The following is a 19,526-nucleotide window of genomic DNA, read 5'->3' on the forward strand; positions in this document are numbered from 1 at the left end:
GCAGCCGGAGATTCTGTTACATGTTGGTTCCTATCCTTGGTACTTTCTCAAATGTTTTGAAATCCTCCAGGCACATGTCATCAGCAGATCTTCAACTCCTTATCTGCACAACTATGTTTCTGGTGTTGATCACTTCGGCTAGAAAAACTAAATGCGTGTGACTTTGACTTTGGAATGCCTGATGAACCCTGCTGTATTCCAGAACCTGGATTGGTTCAAACATGCTTGTGCAAGTGCAAAACCACATTGATGAGGATATATACAGGGTTAAAGTGTCTTCTGGACGTTGGCCGGAAATGTACAAAAAAGTTAGAGGCAGAAAATCCCTCCACAGCTGCATGGGGCTGAACAGGCTTCAGGGCTCTTCTTCATAAAGAGGAGAATCAGAAGGGAGCCCAAGAGGCCATCCAGTCCAACCCTGCTCTGTTTGTGAAGGGAGGCACCACCTGACCCCTTCTGACTGATGGCCACTCAAGATGGAGTCTCTTTGCTCTTTGAGGAGCTACCAAGGCCTGGACCGTGGGCAACGACAGAGGGCTGGCCCTCCACATATGGGGTTGGTTCTGGGGGTCGCAGGCCATGCGAAGGTGCGCTAAGAGGCTGCAGCAGGCACATTCGGGAAGAAGGAGCGAGAGGCCAGAGAGGCAAGCATGGAAGCCCAACAGGAAAGTACCATTATCACTGGCCTTACCGGAGGCAGAAGAAGAGGCCGGAAGGTCTTGCAGGAACTGGACGGTCATCTCTAGGATGTCAGCCTTCTCCAGCTTGGAAAAGCAGGAGCCCTCCTTTTGCAGGGGATGATAGGATGTGCAGCCCTCACTGACATCCTTCCCCACCAAAGGCAGGATTAGTCCTTTTTGCTGGTTGAGGCTCTCGTGGATCCTAGCCTGGCGCCTCTCCTCCATCAGAGGCTTCAGGCTCCGCCAGAAGTGGAGACTCCCTGCTCAGAGGAGACATGGCTGACAATCTTGTGCAAGTGAATTCTTACAAGCCAGGATGCTCTTTAAGCCTTGTTGATGTATGGCTTCTGCCTTGGTTGCAGTTGTCTCAAAAACATGGAGCTAATTGTCTTCTCCCCCACAAGACGTGATATCTGAGCCAAGACAGGTACCTAGCAGATGGTTCAATTAGCAAAGCAACATGAGCAAGGAGAAAAAAAAGATTATTTCTGCAGCAGAAATTTGGTGCACACTCGAAGTCCAACGTGAGATCCAGAAACAATTTCCAACTTGTTTTTCTCTCCTCAGCATACAGAAGAATGTAATAGTTTGGATCAAAGCACATCCTCTTAGTTCAAAACACACCCCCTTCTGTCTGTCATACATCAGTCACACCAAATTATCCTAAAATGGCTGTCTTTGTTCTGACTAGCTTATCATGACAGATAACATCAGTGTATATGAAATTCAATCAACAGGAACCATTTGGGTTGCTTACAGTCAGAGGACCTGTTACTTTAAACAAGGAATTTTAATTAACACTTGTAGATCAGAGGGACGAAATTAAGACAGAGAGGAAGCTTCCTTTCTCACCTATAACAATATAAGTGGAGTTTGGGGTTGTCTGTGCAATCCTCTTGCTTTAAGGGAATGGAAATATCACTGAGAGTTTATTCTTTTTCGTTATTGTAGTTCTAACTGCTGAAAATGTTGGCAAAACACTGCCCTATTTTATTGGAATACCAGCTGTGAAATAATAAGGCTAAACAAAGGACCATTTGAAATAAGGACCATTTTTAACCTCTGCCTATGAATTTATTTAATTCTGGGACATTGGCTAAGATGCATGGGAGGGGGCAGCAAGCTAATATGGGCCTTAGCCAAGGGACAGGTGTCACCTTGTGACCACCTCCTCACCTAATCCTTGGGTTGTATTTATGGATTGTTCACTATTTATTTATTTGCAGCTTTTATATTCCGCCCTTCTCACCCCGCAGGGGACTCAGGGCGGATTACAGTGTACACATATATGGCAAACATTCAATGCCAATTTTGACATACAACATATACAGACATAGACAGAGGCTATTTAACTTTTTCTAGCCACCAGGGGAGCTGTCGCTTTCATCGTCCATCTGCGACACTGACGAAGTACTTCCACATTCCCCATATGCTTTTTGCTGGAGTGCTTACTGGAGTCTTTTTTATGGCCTCATAAATTAGTTAATTTAGCCTCTCCACACTTTAAGGTGGTACCTAATTTTCCTACTTGACAAATGCAACTGTTTTTCAGGTTGCAAAGGTCAACAACAAGCTACACAATTGGTTGGAAACCCACTCCAACCCGGGCTGGCTTCGAACTCTTGACTTTTTGGTCAGAGTGATCTTAATGCAGCTGACACTTAGCCAGCTGCGCCACTATCCAGTGTTTTACTGGAAGGTTCACCTATAAAATCCCAGGATTTTATAAAAGAGAGAAATCACCCAGCCAAAGCTCAAGCGCAACCTCTTCACAGCCCCTCAAGCCCCAGATCCTTGATAGGCCCCACTCTTTACCCCAAAGGGGGGGGGGGGGACTATGGTGTACACCAGGGGTCATCAAACTAAGGCCCGGGGACCGGATACGGCCCTCCAAGGTCATTTACCCAGCACACAACAACAACAATCTTATCGCATCAGCCAAAAGCATGCCCACACTTCCCATTGAAATACTAATAAGTTTATATTTGTTAAAATTATTCTTCATTTTAATTATTTTATTGTTTTTAAGTGGGGTTTTTTTGCACTACAAATAAGATATGCTCAGTGTGCATAGGAATTCATTCATGTTATAATCCGGCCCTCCAATAGTTTGAGGGACTGTCATCTGGCCCTCTGTTTAAAAAGTTTGAGGCCCCCTGATATACACCAACTATAATTCTCCCCCCCCCCCCCGCCCCCAATACCTGCCACTGAAAGGGCAGGCATCTGCCTAGTGCCTTTCCAACACCAAGCCAGCCATAATGGCTTCGACAGCCATTATTGCTGTCCATCCATGGAACTGAATCACAATAAAATGTTTTCTGTGAGAATCCCTGCAAGTATGCAATTTTGATGACTTTTAAACCATATTCAGATTACGTATTGTCTGAATGCATGGAGTGTAGGGATGTGGTGTGCACATAGGACCTGCCTTCAGATGTTGCTTTGCCCTTGGTCTTTGAAGATATAGGAAAGTGATAATTAATAGAAGCATAGTTTCCAAGTGAAGTAATAGTGCCACTATATTCAGGCCTCATGTAGAATACTGCATTCAGTTATGGACACCTCAATTTAAGAAGGACATAGATAATTTAGAGTCTGTTTGGAGAAGGGAAATGGGAATCAGAAGTATTGAGAATAAAACATAAATAAAGGTTGAAGGGGCTGGTTCACATTTCACGTAATGGTTTTACGTTCCAAGACAGTAGATTTTTAGAGAACATTAGGTGAAAACTCTTAACAGTAACAGCATTTCAGCAATGAAACCAATTGCCTAGAGAGGTGGTGATATCTTCTTCTCAACATATCTTCAAAAGGAGGCTGGACAGCTCACTGCTAGGTATGTTTTAGCTAGAGATCTTGTACTGAACAGTTGACTTGAACCTAATGGTTCCTGAAGTTCCTGAAGTTCAACAGTGACAAATGCAAGATACTCCACTCAGGTAGAAAAAAGCAAATGCAAAGATACACAATGGGGGACGTGTGTCTCGAGAGCAGTGAGAAAAAGATCTTGGAGTCCTTGTGGACAACAAGTTTAACATAAGCCAACAATGTGATGCGGCGGCAAAAAAAAAGCCAATGGGATTTTGACCTGCATCAATAGTAGTATAGTGTCTAGATCCAGGGAAGTCATACTACCCTTCTATTCTGCCTTGGACAGACCACATCTGGAATACTGTGTCTAATTCTAGGCACCACAACTGAAGGGAGATGTTGACAAGCTGGAATGCGTTCAGAGGAGGGAGACTAAAAGAGCTGGGCATGTTTAGCCTGAAGAAAAGAAGGCTGAGAGGAGACATGATAGCCATGTATAAGTATGTGAGAGGAAGTCATAGGGAGGAAGGAGCAAGCTTGTTCTCTGTTGTCCTGGAGACTAGGACACAGAACAATGGCTTCAAATGACAAGAAAGGAGATTCCATCTGAACATTAGGAAGAACTTCCTGACTGTGAGAGCTCTTCAGCAATGGAACTCTCTGCCCCAGAGTGTGGTGGAGGCTCTTTCTTTGGAGGCTTTTACACAGAGACTGGATAGCCATCTGTCGGGGGTGCTTTGGATGCGATTTTCCTGCTTCTCGACAGGCGGTTGGACTGGATGGACCATGAGGTCTCTTCCAACCCTATAATTCTATGATTCTGTGCATGCACAATAACATTCAAAGTGAGGTGTGTGCAGAGGTGGCTCTAGGTAATTTTCAACAGTAAGCAAACAGTATTTTGCCCTCCCCCACAACCAATCACTGATATATATTTTCTGTTCTGTTCTTCATGGAGCATCCCCTGGGCAACAGGGATGGTAAAATATCAAAACATCTGGGCATCCCCTGGGCAATATCCTTGCAGAGGGCCAATTTTCTCAACCCAGGTTCTGGCCCTCACTAAACTACACACTCCAGAATTCTGCAGGAGGCAGCAAATAGATTAGGAGTCTCTGGTGGTGCAATGGGTGAAACCATTGTGCCAGAAGGACTGAAGACTGACAGGTCGGAGGTTCGAATCCAGGGAGAGTATGGGTGAGCTCCCTCTGTCAGCTCCAGCTCCCCACATGGGGACATGAGAGAAGCCTCCCACAAGGATGGTAAAACATCAAAACATCTGGGCATCCCCTGGGCAACGTCCTGGCTGAAGAGGGTGGCATTGAGGTCTTTCCTTCAGCTGACATAGAATAGAAAGAAACATGTTGCGTGACTGAAACTTCCATGGTATTCACATTCAGACAGAACATCCAGATGGGACAATATCATTGTGTCAACATAGAAGGCAGATTTTCAACAGTATATTTAGGGATTGATCCAAGAGGTGGCCCTAGGTAATTTTCAACGGTAAGCAAACAGTATTTTGGCGCCCCCGCCTCCCCAACCAATCACTGATATATATTTTCTGTTCGTCGTGGGAGTTCTGTGTGCCATATTTGGTTCAATTCCATCATTGGTGGAGTTCAGAATGCTCTTTGATTGTAGGTGAACTATACATCCCAGTAACTACAACTCGCATATGTCAAGGTCTATTTTCCCCCAAGAGCACCTCAAGAGCGCCCCTGGGCAAAATCAACTATACTGCAAATGCTTACTTTGCGTAAAGGGTTGAGCCGCCCCTGGGTGTGTGTGTATATATATATATGTGTGTGTGTGTGTGTGTGTGCAGACGAATGACTGCACATAGTTTTAAATTTCTTGAAATATACAGTATAGATGAGCTCTCTGATTTTTAAAATAATCAAGTGAAAGTTCTGTAGCAATGAGATTTTTTCCCAAAAGAAGGTAATTTTCTAGTCAAATTAATTGTCTATTCTTTTAATTCCACAGTAAATTAAAGAAACTGTTTCGTAAACTGAAGGATGAGAGATCTAAGACAAAACAAAGTGATTCAAATCTTTCTAGACAACCTCAGCAATGGGAACTGGACTATGTCTTGGAACCTTTCACTGGGCTGACTCCAGAATATATGGAGATGAGTAAGATCTTTCAATATCCTTTCCATATGCTAGTACCAAACTGATATTTTTTCCTCAAAAGCCATGAATACTTTTTTTGTAAAGCATATGTTAATATATTATTGAGTTTTACTAATGGAGAATGAATGTCAGAATTATTGAAATTACTACTAGTATGCTTAAGGATCCAGGTGATTGTAGTAATAGGCAGCTTACTCTGTTTAAGCAACTTTGTGCAGTACATTTTGTGGCTTAGGATTTTCCTGCAACTTTTAAAAATGTACTGTTTCCATTGTGCGCATTGATAGTGTGCATTTTATAGCCACCATGGTTTCAAGTCTTCTCAAAGTCACATTATACTGTCAGTATAGATGGGATCTTAGAGATACAGTTTTTTGTTACACCCTGATCACGGCAGCCTCTTCACAGCCTCCCTGTAGTTGGTTACCCTCAGCCAGATCTGCCCAGTGCCTCTTCTAATGGTTTCTTTCTTAGCATCCAACATTACTGTAGGCTTCTTTACCTGCCAGATGAATCTGGAGATTTCTTTCTGGCATTGAATGAAAAGTATTCCATTTTTATGATGGGGATTGTTTGAAAGTGAAACAGAAGTTTTGGCAACCTATTTATTTTTATCACGGCAGTTATTCCCATAAAAAATAAATTTAACTTTTCCATTTTTCCAAGTCTCTCTTTTTTAAACAATTTTTATTTATAAGAAAAAACGAGAAAAGAAAGTTAATACGGAAAAAGAATATTAAGGAATTAGAAAGAAAGACAATAAAGTATATATTGACTTACAACTCTCCTTAACCTGATTATACAAAGCTAAATGATTTTTTTAAATTAAATGTGCAATTGAGCCCTTGGCAGCACCGTGTGTTAAACTGCTGAGCTGCTGAACTTGCTGACTGAAAGGTTGTCAGTTCGAATCTGGGGAGCGAGGTGAGCTCCCGCTGTTAGCCCCAGCTTTTGCCAAACTAGCAGTTCAAAAATGTGCAAATGTGAGTAGATCAATAGTTACTGCTCTGACTGGAAGGTAACAGCGTTCCACTTACTCATGCCTGTCAGGTAGGTAGACCTTGGAGGAGGTAGACCTTGGAGGTCTACAGACAATGCTGGCTCTTCGGCTTAGACTTGGAGATAAGCACCAACCTCCAGCGTCGGACACAACTGGAATTAATGTCAAGGGAAAACCTTTACCTTTTTTTTAAAAAAGTCCAATTTATGCATTTTGCATTCTCAGACTATTCAATATATCAAACCTTGCAGTGAGTACTCTGGTTGTCTCTATCGAAAGCCATGCTTAGAGGCTTAGGATGCTGAATATGTTTAGCTTGGTAAGAGCTGTTTGGCAATGGAATATGCTGCCTCAGATGTGGTAGAATCTCCTTCTCTGATAAGCATAAGGATATACCGGGCAAAATCTAGACAGAAATACTAAACGCACCAAATCCTTGAGAGGGCTGCATCCAGTCCCCAGGCCGCATGTTTGCAGGCCTGATCTACACTGTCATTACTGCCTTCTATGGTCAGCATCAGGCCCGTAGCCAGGATTTTGTTTCAAGGGGGGGCTGAGTTTGGTTCGGGGGGGGGCTGAGTCTGAGTGAAAGAGGGTCTAACCTAGCAAACTTTTTGTATCGTTATCCCAATACCCCCATGCATATGGGATATATTGAGCATGGTGATCAGATCATGATATGAATAAACATAATAGTTTAAATAATGTACCAGTAAGGCCTTCTCGCGGACCACCATGAGAATTTCGGGGGGGGGGGGCTGAGGCCCCCCAAGGCCCCCCCCCCCCCCCCCCGGCTACATGCCTGGTCAGCATATACTTAAATACTGCAGTTCAATGTGGAATTTCATTTTCTATAATCAATATTTGGAATGTTTTTTCTACCAACAAACCAAAGTTAAGAAGACTAAAATAATAATTTTTATGTCATAGGCCACATAATGCAGTGTAATGCTGTGTTATATGGGATCCTGACCACTTAGTTGCAAAATGTGGCTCTTAACTGACATTAAAATGCCAGTTGCAAGCTGCATGGAGGCTACGTATGGCTGCCCGAAGCTGCCTCCATGGCAAGATGCCAGGCTAACATTCAGCCATGCCAAAATCAGTTTGGCAGGACTGGACATGAGCTCAGTTTCCCACCCTCCCAGCACCCACATCCTCTCCTTTTCTCCAAAGTTCCTTTGCTGCCATAAGGAGGAAAAAAATAAAAAGTACAGATAAAGCAGTGATGATAAGAGGGGATTTTCTGTCCTTGGATGGAGAGAATGGTGATGCTGGGAGGGGGCAGGAAAGCACTGCTGTTCCACCTTCATGGGCTGTCTGAGCCTGGGGAGTGCAGTATGTCTGTGGGAATGCTATGCTGGATCCCACACTGGAATCCAGGATGGTAGTCCCCACTGCCCCAAGGATTCAAGATTCAGACCTTTCCATGTGCTTTCAAAACTCAGGATCAAGCTGGATTAAGTAGCTTACCCTGGGTACAATCACATTAGACTGTGTACATTGTATTGATGCACCAGGCTAATGTGATTGCTACACTGCATTATATGGCCCCCATTAAGAGAAGACTCATATAATGCAGCTCAATTCAGTTAAACTACATTATATGGTCAGTGTAGTTTGGGCCATAGAACTTGTATGGATTCAAACATTTATGCTGAACAATACCACAGGGCAAAATATGATCACTTTAGTTCCACGAGTAATTCCTTGTGAGATTAAAAGAACTATCAACTATAATAGAGTAATAAGGTTATCTTATCATTCTCTTCAGATTTTATGAGCTTTAAGTCATTTTGCTTTGGCTGAACCTTGTTTACATTTGTCATCATGGGAACACAATTCCTCAGAGACTGAACAAGGCCAATGCTCATACTATCCTTACAGTTTCCTTCCAAGCAGCAGCAAGGATTGGTTGGCGCTTCCTCTGTGAACATTAAAATAAAACAGACAGACTTAAAAATAGTGAACCCAAGCACTGTACGCACAAAATCTTTGCCCTGGGAATGTGTTTACAGGGCAAGATTGAAATTCCTGTAATAAATAAAACGAATAAATATGCTGAAGGCAAAGACTATTATCCCCCAAGCAATCTCATATGGCATTTTACAGAAGTGATCTTTCTCTTCAATTGCTATGAAAATATTCCTGCTCTAATTTTTGTTCTGCATAGTCTGAATGAGAATGAAAAGGGTATATAGTACTGAACTAGAAACCTTTTGAAATGCCAAAACAACAGAATTAATTCTTTTTCCTTCTGGAGACAGTGAAAATACTTGCATCTATATAAACAGGAATAGAATTAATTCAGGGTCTCTAAGCCTTCTGGGATTAATTTTGGAGATTGGCACAACTAAAGAGAGAGCTACATTTTTCTATAATCTCCATGTTGGCTCAGAATTTGAAAGTGCACTTTTAAGACATCATGTGGAGGCTACTGAGAACTATATGAGAAACCAGGCACTGCATTTCTAGAGGTTTTTGCCTCCTATGAAAATTAACTTCTGCACAATCTCTAGATTCACACAAATGAGGAAATGACAATGTTCATGAAAAAAGCTGACTGTAGGAGAAAGTCCAACTATTGTGTCTTCATCTTCTAAACTTGTGTTCTCAACATGTGGTTCTGCAAATACGGTTAAATTATGACTCCTGAAATTCCTCCACATTGGCCACTTGGTCATCCTGGATGGTCAATCAAACAACATCACTAAATATTGGGAAGCCATGTAGAGCTCTATAAGTCAGAAACAGCACTTAGAATTTGACTTGGAAACATACTAAGATTTCAGTGCAGGCCCTGCTCCTATTATGAGTAGTAGTCAATAGGCTTGTTTGATTAAAAAATGGTTCATAACTCGTTTCGGATGTAGGGGACACTGGTGGTTTGATTCGGAAGTCAATTCAGATTTTCACAGAAAAAATGTTTGATATTTTCCGAAACTTCCGAGACTTCTGAATCATTCCTTAATGGTTTGAAAGTGTTATTTCCTGTTTCATTGGGTGGTCTTGACTTTGAAAGTAGTTCTTTTACTCAAGAAAGGGGGGGGGGGAGCAAAGGCAGGAAATTCATCCAGTTTGTTTTTAAACTCTGCCCAGGCTCCAACCGAGTAGCAAAGGGAAAGGAAAGGCAGGATATACATCCACTTTGTTTTTAAACTCTGCCCATGATCCAGCCCAGTAGCGAAGGGAAAGGAAAAGCAGGAAATACATCCAGTTTGTTTTTAAACTCTGCCCAGGCTCCAACCCAGTATCGAAGGGAAAGGAAAGGCAGGAAATACATCCAGTTTGTTTTTAAACTCTGCCCAGGCTCCAGCCCAGAAGCTGGGAAAAGCTGGATCATTTCTGGATCATATACTGTACAGTGTATTCCACGATTTCGATTTTTATTTAATATATGGGAACATACTGTATATGATTATTTTAAAAACTATTAACTTTTTAGTCTTTGCCAAACAATCTGAGGAGCATTTTTTTTGTCTTCTAGTTATACAGTTTGGCTTCGTCACACTCTTTGTTGCTTCCTTTCCTCTGGCCCCCGTGTTTGCCTTGCTCAATAATGTCATTGAAATTCGGCTTGATGCCAAAAAGTTTGTCAGTGAACTGAGAAGACCTGATACAGTCAGAGCAAAAGATATAGGTATGTTTTTTTTTTTTAAAAAAATGATTTTACTTTAAATAATGATAAAAGTAAATTTATGGAAAAAGAAAAGATGATGGTCAAAATTTGGTTAGCACCCAGGACTGGAATAGAAATAAGATATTTCATCTTCTCTTACAGGGATTTGGTTTAACGTTTTGAGTGGCATTGGAAAATTTTCAGTTATAATTAATGTAAGTATGGGGTTTGTGCTTATTTGTGCAATAAAACAGCACATTTCATTCAGTCATGCCAATCTGATTTGAATTTATTTATTTATGTCCAATATTTCTATCCCGCCCTTCTCAACCCCCGAGGGGGGATTCAGGGAGACTTACAATTGGCCACAATTTGAAGCCACAATATAATACAAAATAAACACAAAGAGTAACTTTTTAAAACAGTAAAATAAAACATTAAGTTAAAAACATGTTTAAAACATTGTTATCAACCATATAGCCAATTTCAGTCCGGTTTAACATGCAAGGTGCTATCATGCTTGCTGTCCAAAGGCTTGGTCCCAGGGCCATGATTTAATCTTCTTCCTAAAAGAAAGGAGGGAAGAAGCCTACCTGATCTGTCTGAGGAGCGAGTTCCACAGGCGTGGGGCCACCACCAAGAAGGCCCTGCCCCTCATTCCCGCCAAGCACACTTGTGAGGCTGGCAGGACTGAGAGCAGGGCCTCCTCGGATTATTTTAAGCTACGAGGTGGGATGTAGAGGGAGATTCGTTTGGACAGGTAAGCTGGGCTGAAACCGTATAGGGCTTTATAGGCCAAGACCAGCACTTTGAATTGTGCTCAGAAGTGGACTGGCAGCCAGTGGAGCTGGCACAACAGGGGGGTGGTGTGCTCCCTGTATGTCACTCTAGTTAGTAACCTGGCTACTGCCCATTGGACTAGTTGAAGTTTCCAAACAGTCTTCAAAGGCAACCCCACTAGAGCACGTTGCAGTAGTCTATTTGGGGTGTAACCAGAGTGTGGACCACAGTGGCCAGATCAGACTTCCCAAGGTACAGGAATATTTGTGCATTGCATTTAAAGTATTAAGCTATGGGCCTTAGGTCACAATCTGTTTATCAGCATTTTATAGTTGCAATCAGTCCAGTAGTCCATGGTCCAGACTGAGACTTCAAAAATAGGCACTATGCATACTCTCAAAGAATATAAAAGCTTGTCAAAGGCTTCCATGGCTGGAATCACTGGGCTGTTGTAGGTTTTTCAGGCTATATGGCCATGTTCTGGAAGCATTCTCTCCTGATGTTTTGTCTGCATCTATGACAGGCATCCTCGGAGGTTGTGAGGTGAGACCTCACAACCTCTGAAGATGCCTACCATAGATGCAGACAAAACATCAGGAGATAATGCCTCTAGGACATGACCATATAGCCCGAAAAACCTACAACAACCCAATATAAAAGCTACCAAACCAGGAAGGAGAAGGAGGGAGGAGAGCGGATAATATAGGAGATGAAGGAGACTTTGTTGTCCCTTCTGTTTCTCTCAAAGAACTGCAGTAAATATATCAGTGATTAAATTAACAAGGAAGCCGTCCCTAAAGAGAAGAATCCCTAGCTCTGGTATAAGAAATAGACAGGTTCTCCTACATTTGGAGGACAGCTGCTGAGCTGGGAGAAAAGCACTCTGGGTGCTTGCACATCTCACCTTGCACTTTATTTGAAATCACCAAAACAGATAACATATATGCTAGGGATAAATGGATTGGATTTCAGTTCTGTTCAGTGGCCCAAAGTTCATCCTTCTATTATTGTTCCCACTTGCTTCACTGATTAACCCTCCCTTTACAATAAAGAATTATATATACATCTTAAATAATGGTAATAAAACACCCTCCAAGATCTATTTTTAAAGGCCATAAAACAAATACCAGACTCCTTCGCCCGCCAGCTATTCAAACAGCTACTTTTATTAAGCAGATGCAATACTGAGCTTTGTAAGGGAAGGATTTGTGATGGTCTTCCAAATAGCTCTGGAAGCAAAAATGGTTGAAGGTTCAGCTGGCACTACTTCCATGCTGCTTATTTACCTAGGGATGGCTGGAAATCTATTTGGCCTAACTCTTATCATCACCACCACCACCACCATCATCATCCATAAAGTGACACCAAAGGTATGACAGACATTTGCAAGTTAATGTGCATTTTGTTTTGTTTTGTTTTGTTTTTCTCCCAGGCATTTGTCATTTCTGTCACCTCTGATTTCATTCCACGCCTTGTCTATCAATATGCATACAGCTTTAATGGAACTATGCATGGCTTTATCAATCACACCCTCTCATACTTCAACATCAGTGATTTTAAGACTGGAACACAGCCGGAAAACTCACAGTTTCACCAGGAAGTTTCCTTTTGCAGGTGAAGCGGCATTACCAACCATTGACTGATGAATTTAAGAGTAATCCTGACATTTAATTATTTGTACATATATATATAAATACATACCCTGGGATCCAAAACAGCTTCTACTTCTACTTTTATTGTTGGGTACAGCGCTCCATGCAGTCATGCCGGCCACATGACCTTGGAGGTGTCTACGGACAATGCTGGCTCTTCGGCTTAGAAATGGAGATGAGCACCACACCCCAGAGTCAGACATGACTGGACTTAATGTCAGGGGACTACCTTTACCTTTTTTTACCATATGGATGTTTCATTATCTTGAAGCCATCAGCTATATTTCACCTTCCACAGATATATAAACCCTTTGTCCTAGTTCCAACAGACCTCACTACCTCTGAGGATGCTTGCCATAGATGCAGGCGAAATGTCAGGAGAGAATGACTCTAGAACATGGCCATATAGCCCAAAAAAACCTTACAACAACCCTATATTTCACTTATTCTAGAGACTCACTTATTCTGGACACTGTTGAACAGCTCTTACTCTAACAAGGTTCTTCCTAATGTTTAGGTGGGATCCCCTGAAATTTGAATCCATTGCTCCGAGTCCTAGTCTCCTTAAATATATCTCATATATTGGCTTTCTAGAACAGATATACCCAATTCATAGACTCGTAGAGTTAGAAGAGATCACAAGTGCCATCCAATCCAACCCTATTTAATTTATTTACTGTTTATTTACTATATGTATATACCATCCCTCTCAGCCCATAGGCCAAGCAGAAACACACAATCCAAGCACTGCCAACAGATGGCCATCCAGACTCTGCTTAAAGTGTGGCAGAGAAGGAGACTCTGCCACACTTCCAAACATCATATTCCACTGTATTGTTGAGGCTTTCATGGCTGGAATCACTGGGTTGTTGTAGGTTTTTCGGGTTGTATGGCCATGTTCTAGAGGAGGAGACTAGGACACGGAACAATGGCTTCAAACTACAAGAAAGGAGATTCCATCTGAACATGAGGAAGAACTTCCTGACTATGAGAGCCGTTAAGCAGTGGAACTCTCTGCCCCGGAGTGTGGTGGAGGCTCCTTCTTTGGAAGCTTTTAAACAGAGGTTGGATGGCCATCTGACAGGAGTGCTTTGAATGCAAGATTCCTGCTTCTTGGCAGGGGGTTGGACTGGGTGGCCCATGTGGTCTCTTCCAACTCTATGATTCTATGATTCTAGGAGAGAAGGCTTCTAGAACATGGCCATACAACTCGAAAAACCTACAAAAACCCATCATATTCCACTATCAAAAAGCCATTACTGTCAGGAGGTTCTTCGTAATGTTTAGCTGGAATGTTTTTTGCTGTCTTTTGAATCCATTGCTTCAAGTTCTAGGCCAGGGGTCCTCAAACTAAGGTCCGAAGGCCCGAAGGCCTGAAGGCCAGATACAGCCCTCCAAGGCCATTTGCCCAGCCCACGCTCAGGGTCAACCTAAGTCTGAAACAACTTGAAAGCACACAACAACAACAACAACAACAACAGCAGCAATCCTATCTCATCAGCCAAAAGCAGGCCCACACTTCCCATTGAAATACTAATAAGTTTATATTTGTTAAAATTGTTCTGCATTTTAATTGTTGAATTGTTTTAAAGTGTTTTTTGCACTACAAATAATATGTGTGCAGTATGCATAGGAATTCATTCATATTTTCTTTCAAATTATAATCCGGCCCTCCAACAGTTTGGAGGACTATGACCTGGCCCTCTGTTTAAAAAGTTTGAGGACCCCTGTTCTAGGCCATAGTCTCTTTAAATATACATCATATATTGCCTTTCTAGGACAGAAATATTATATTTTAAAACTATTTATAAACAAATAGAAGATATATACTTATTTTAATAACGTGCTGCTTATCTGTATCTGTAGTTAGTCGAAATATCTAACCAACCAATGTAACCCAAATATAGACAAAACACTGCAGTCCTACAAAGTGTGGAAGTAACTGTTAAATGTTAAATTTTATGAACAGTATTCAAAATTCTTGAAGGATAATCCCCAAAGCCTACTTTTGTCGGAAATACATTATTCTAATTACATAATTGACAGAGAACTGTCTAATAAAGTATTATTTATAGATCTGTGCAGAGCAGATGCTGCTATCAAATGTATAATTTTACAGTGATTTCATTTTACAGGTTCAAGGATTATAGGGAACCACCATGGTCCGAAAACCAATATGAATTTTCCAAGCAGTACTGGTCTGTTCTTGCTGCCCGTTTGGCATTTGTCATTATTTTTCAGGTATCTTTTTGACATATTATTTTATTTTATTGCTCCATATAATATATGTATTGCTGTCTGCAACATGCGGTATGTATCAATTCTCATTTTACTACTGAACCTGAAAACTTTGTGTGTGTGTGTGTGTCCATTCCTCTGGAAAATATGGTAGATTATCTGCTCTACTGGGGTGGGGGAGAGAGAGAGAACATTGAAAAATTCTGGTAATCTATTCAGTCACCAGTATATAGATGTATGAAATATTAAAAAGTTTTAAAATGAGTGCATTTCCTGTTTTTAGGCTTCCAGCAAAACCCCTAATGTGGTGTCAAATTTCACCATAATTCTGGTACTATCTGGCCCATTTTGAACGTCCATATTCTGCAAATGTGAGAAATGACTCTCGCAAAAGTTTGGTCAGCTGTGCAACCATCTGAAGCATCCAGTAAAAGTGTTGGTTATAGGCCAACTTGCTTTATGTCCTTTTTTGGAGTTGCAGAATTACCTCCAAGTGTAATTTCTATCCTCCAAGAAGCTTTAAAGAAGTTAACTCATACAAGCTCTATGAGACATGAAGCTAGATTCATTTTCCTTTACACACACACACACACATCCTCATGCAGTCACTAAGTCAGGTGACACAAAAATATAGAGAAAGCAAGTCATATATACCCATAAAAATCTGCAAAATTATTACAATTGTGTTTTTGTTTCTCGAGTCTAAGCATAATTTTTATGCATACACAATGTTTAACCTAATATTTGAATAGTGACTTGTTCTACAAAGAGATTCTAGTTTGTTTGTGTGTGTGTGTGTGTGTGTATGCTCCTGGTGGCGCAGTGGATTAAACCACTGAGCTGCTGAACTTGTCGCATGTTCAAATCCGGGAGCGGCATGAGCTTCCGTTGTCAGCCTCAGCTTCTGCCAACTTGGCAGTTCGAAAACATTCAAATGTGAGTAGATTAATAGGTACCGCTCCGGCGGGAAGGTAACAGCGCTCCATGCAGTCATGCTGGCCACATGACCTTGGAGGTGTCTACGGACAACGCCGGCTCTTCGGCTTAGAAATGGAGATTAGCACCATACTCCGGAGTTGGACACGACTGAACTTAATGTCAGGGGAAAACCTTTACCTATATATATTAGGCATGCACAATCCATGGTTCTAAATGGTTCTAAAGTACTTACAAAATTAAAGTTCTGGTGATGAAAACTAGGGGGCGCTGGTGCTTTGCTTCTATAGTGTTGCTAAAGTTCTGGTGGTGAAAATTTTAGAAGCCTAACAAAACTTTCAGCATTTCATTATAAATGGCAGTTCCTAATTGGTTCTGTCATAAAAATTGCCAATAATGAAATATTAATGAAATTTTGAAAGTTTTGTTAGATTTCTGAAATTTTCACCACCAGAATTTTGTAAGTAAGTAAGTACTTTAGAACTATTTAGAACCATAGATATACTTTAGTACTTTAAAACGATTCTTTTTCTCGATATTTTCAGTTGTAAACATTTTTTTGTCCATGGACAATCATAGGACAGTGTTTATGTGCATTTTGGAAATGTGTGTATTCTTCTGTGCGTATTTATAATGAATGATTATTGCCAAATCTGCAAGCCTGTCAACCTTTTTTAGTTCTGTGAAAGGCTGGTGATGTAGAAATGTTCTGATTACTTGTGGAAGGTGCATACCAATTGAATCCATAAAAATGTATTCACAGAGTAAATGCCTCCCATATCCCTTAATCCTGAAATATTTCTGGTTTTCTAAAGAAAGAATATCTATTCAAACCTCTGTATGTGCATTCACTTGTCTTGTTCTCAACTTAAAATTAGCACAACTGAAGTCGCAATTATTTTCTCTCTCTAGCCCCTTGTTTCATTAATAAAGTGGGAGTTAAAAGATAATGTAATGATAAACAATAAAGTAGGAGCACCATAATATCAGATAGTAATGCTGCCTTTTGCAGTTTTGGTCTCGTGCTTATGGCAATTGTACCTGTTTCAGTTTTTCCATGCTGGGGGCAATTTTGGATTGCTTCCCAGTACATATTTTCCGCACAAGTATTTCTCCAACCTCATCCCTATTTGGCTGTTTCCCAGGGGGTTGTCATCACTTTTCTTGCCTCATGTTTCCTGCCTTTAAAAGAAAAGAAAAAAACACTATGGAAGTTGTGGTAGTGTGACATTCTTTCAGCACACTCCAATGGGCTTTCTTCCCATTGTAGTGTAGCAGAATAAGGAGTCGCGGTGGCACAATGGATTAAACCCTTGTGCCGGCTGAACTGCTGACCAGATGGAGTGAGCTCCAGTCTGTCAGCCCTGGCTTCCCATAGGGGAGAAGCCTCCCACAGGATGGTAACACATCCGGGCATCCCCTAGGCAACGTCCTTGCAGTTGGCCAGTTCTCTCACACCAATTTGCTTCTGATGGATGGTAATACCTGGATTATTGGACTATTTATTATTATTTTAATATTACAATGATAATATTATTTTATATTATTTATAATGAAATAGTAATAATAAAAGAATATGACTGTTTAGAAAAATGTTTCTCAGTCCTACTGAGCTACTTTGTCACTGTGCCTTTTTTTTTTTTTTTTGTTTTTTTTTTTGTCGTGTCAGGAGCGACCTGAGAAACTGCAAGTCGCTTCTGGTATGAGAGAATTGGCCGTCTGCAAGGACGTTGCCCAGGGGACGCCTGGATGATTTTTGATGTCTTATCATCCTTGTGGAAGGCTTCTCTCATGTCCCCGCATGAGGAGCTGGAGTTGATAGAGGGAGCTCATTCGCCTCTCCCTGGATTTGAACCTGCGACCTGTTGGTCTTGCCGGCACAGGGGTTTAACCCACTGCGCCATTATACAGACAGACAGACAGACAGATAGATTATTTTTTTTAAAAAAAAGGAAGAATCAAGGAAACAATGGGATGGTCCTTTGTGTGCCCAATCCTTCCTCCCACCAGTGTTACCAAAAGTAAACTGAGAATGAAGACAAAGCCAACCTTGGATTTCCACTCATAGTATGCATATCCAAAACAACCCCATCTGATCCCTAAACTGGGAATCCTTTCAGATATTTAAAGATAGCAATCATCAGTGCTTATTACCATCTTCAGCTAGTACACCAACTGTACCTCCTCCTAGAATCAGAAGACCTAAAGACGGTAATACACACAATGGTAATCTGAAGGTTGGACTTCTTCAATGTGCTGTACATTGGCTACATCTGTACCAAGTTCAGAAACTTCAGTTAGTTTCTGAAGTTGGCAGCCAGATCAGGTAGCCAAATTGGTCATAGGAACATTTAGGATATTACATCTATTCTAAAATCACTCAACTGTCTAACTGATTAGTTTCTGGGCAAAGTACAAATGCCCTGACACTGGGTATAATTCTTTGAGCATCAGGTTTGATCTAATTAGGAAGGACTGGAACAAGTCAAAACATAGAATCATGGAGTTGGAAGAGCTCACAACATCCCTGCCAACCCCCGCTATTCAGGGACATGTAGCCACTGCTTAAAAACCTCTAGAGAAGGAGACTTCACCACATTCCAGGGCAGCATGACCCACCTCCAAACAGCCCTTACCATCAGAAAGTTCTTCCTAATGATTAGGTGGAATCTTCTTTCCTGTAATTTGAATCCTTTGCTCAGTGTCCCAATCCAGTGATGGTGAACTTTATAGAAACCAAGTGCCCAAACTGCAACCCAAAACTCACTTATTTATTGCAAAGTGCCAACACAGCAATTTAATCTGAATACTGAGGTTTTAGTTTAGAAAAAACAACTCGCACTGCTGCTATTTATTATTATTACTATTACTATTATTATTACTATTACTACTACAAAGGCTAGACAGCCATCCATTTGGGGTGCACTGATTGTGCTTTTCCTGCGAGGTGGAAAAGGGTTGGACTGCATGGTCTCTGAGATTACTGCTACTGCTATTATTATTATTATTATTATTATTATTATTATTGACACAAAAGCACAGTATGTCACAGCAAACGAGATCTATATGCTGGATTTCATATCACAAAATCACAAGTCGAACACTTCCCAAGCGTTTAGGACTGTGCGATGTATTTTTGAATGATGCACGCAGATCCAATTAAGGTGGCCTTTTGCAGTTGACAGTTTATTATTATTATTATTATTATTATTATTATTATTATTATTACTATTACTATTACTACTATTTGAAACATAACAAGATGAGTCCACAGCAAACAAGATCACTCTGCTGGCTGTTGTATTGGATCACACGTCGGACACTTCCCAAGTGTCTAAGACTATGTGATGTATCGGCGAATAATGCGTGCAGATCCCAGCAAGGTGGCCTTCTACAGCTGGCAGATGGTAATTTTGTCAGCGCCAATTGTGTTTAAGTACAGGCCAAGGTCTTTAGGCACTGCACCCAGTGTGCTGATCACTACTGGGACCACCTTGACTGGCTTGTGCCAGAGTCTTTGTAGTTCAATCTTTAAATCCTCATATCATGTCAGCTTTTCCAGTTATTTCTCTTCAATCCTGCTGTCACCTGAGATTGAAACATCGACAATCCATACTTTGTTTTTTTAAAGTATTATTATTATTATTATCATCATCATCATTACCTACT

The 19,526-nt window shown here is 41.1% G+C and overlaps 1 protein-coding gene across 3 annotated transcripts in view; it reads left to right on the forward strand.

Annotated features, from left to right (window-relative positions):
• Nucleotides 1-19,526, forward strand: part of ANO2 (anoctamin 2) — a 160,209-nt gene that overhangs the window by 131,902 nt on the left and 8,781 nt on the right. For all 3 annotated transcript variants that reach the window (XM_067468942.1, XM_067468940.1, XM_067468941.1), the window contains 5 exons: nucleotides 5,484-5,632; nucleotides 10,120-10,272; nucleotides 10,414-10,466; nucleotides 12,464-12,645; nucleotides 14,819-14,924. In XM_067468942.1, the coding sequence (XP_067325043.1) occupies nucleotides 5,484-5,632; nucleotides 10,120-10,272; nucleotides 10,414-10,466; nucleotides 12,464-12,645; nucleotides 14,819-14,924 (643 nt within the window). The remainder of the gene's footprint in view (nucleotides 1-5,483; nucleotides 5,633-10,119; nucleotides 10,273-10,413; nucleotides 10,467-12,463; nucleotides 12,646-14,818; nucleotides 14,925-19,526) is intronic.

This window comes from Anolis sagrei, chromosome 5 (assembly GCF_037176765.1).
Source record: "Anolis sagrei isolate rAnoSag1 chromosome 5, rAnoSag1.mat, whole genome shotgun sequence".
In the NCBI taxonomy this organism is placed as follows: domain Eukaryota; kingdom Metazoa; phylum Chordata; class Lepidosauria; order Squamata; family Dactyloidae; genus Anolis; species Anolis sagrei.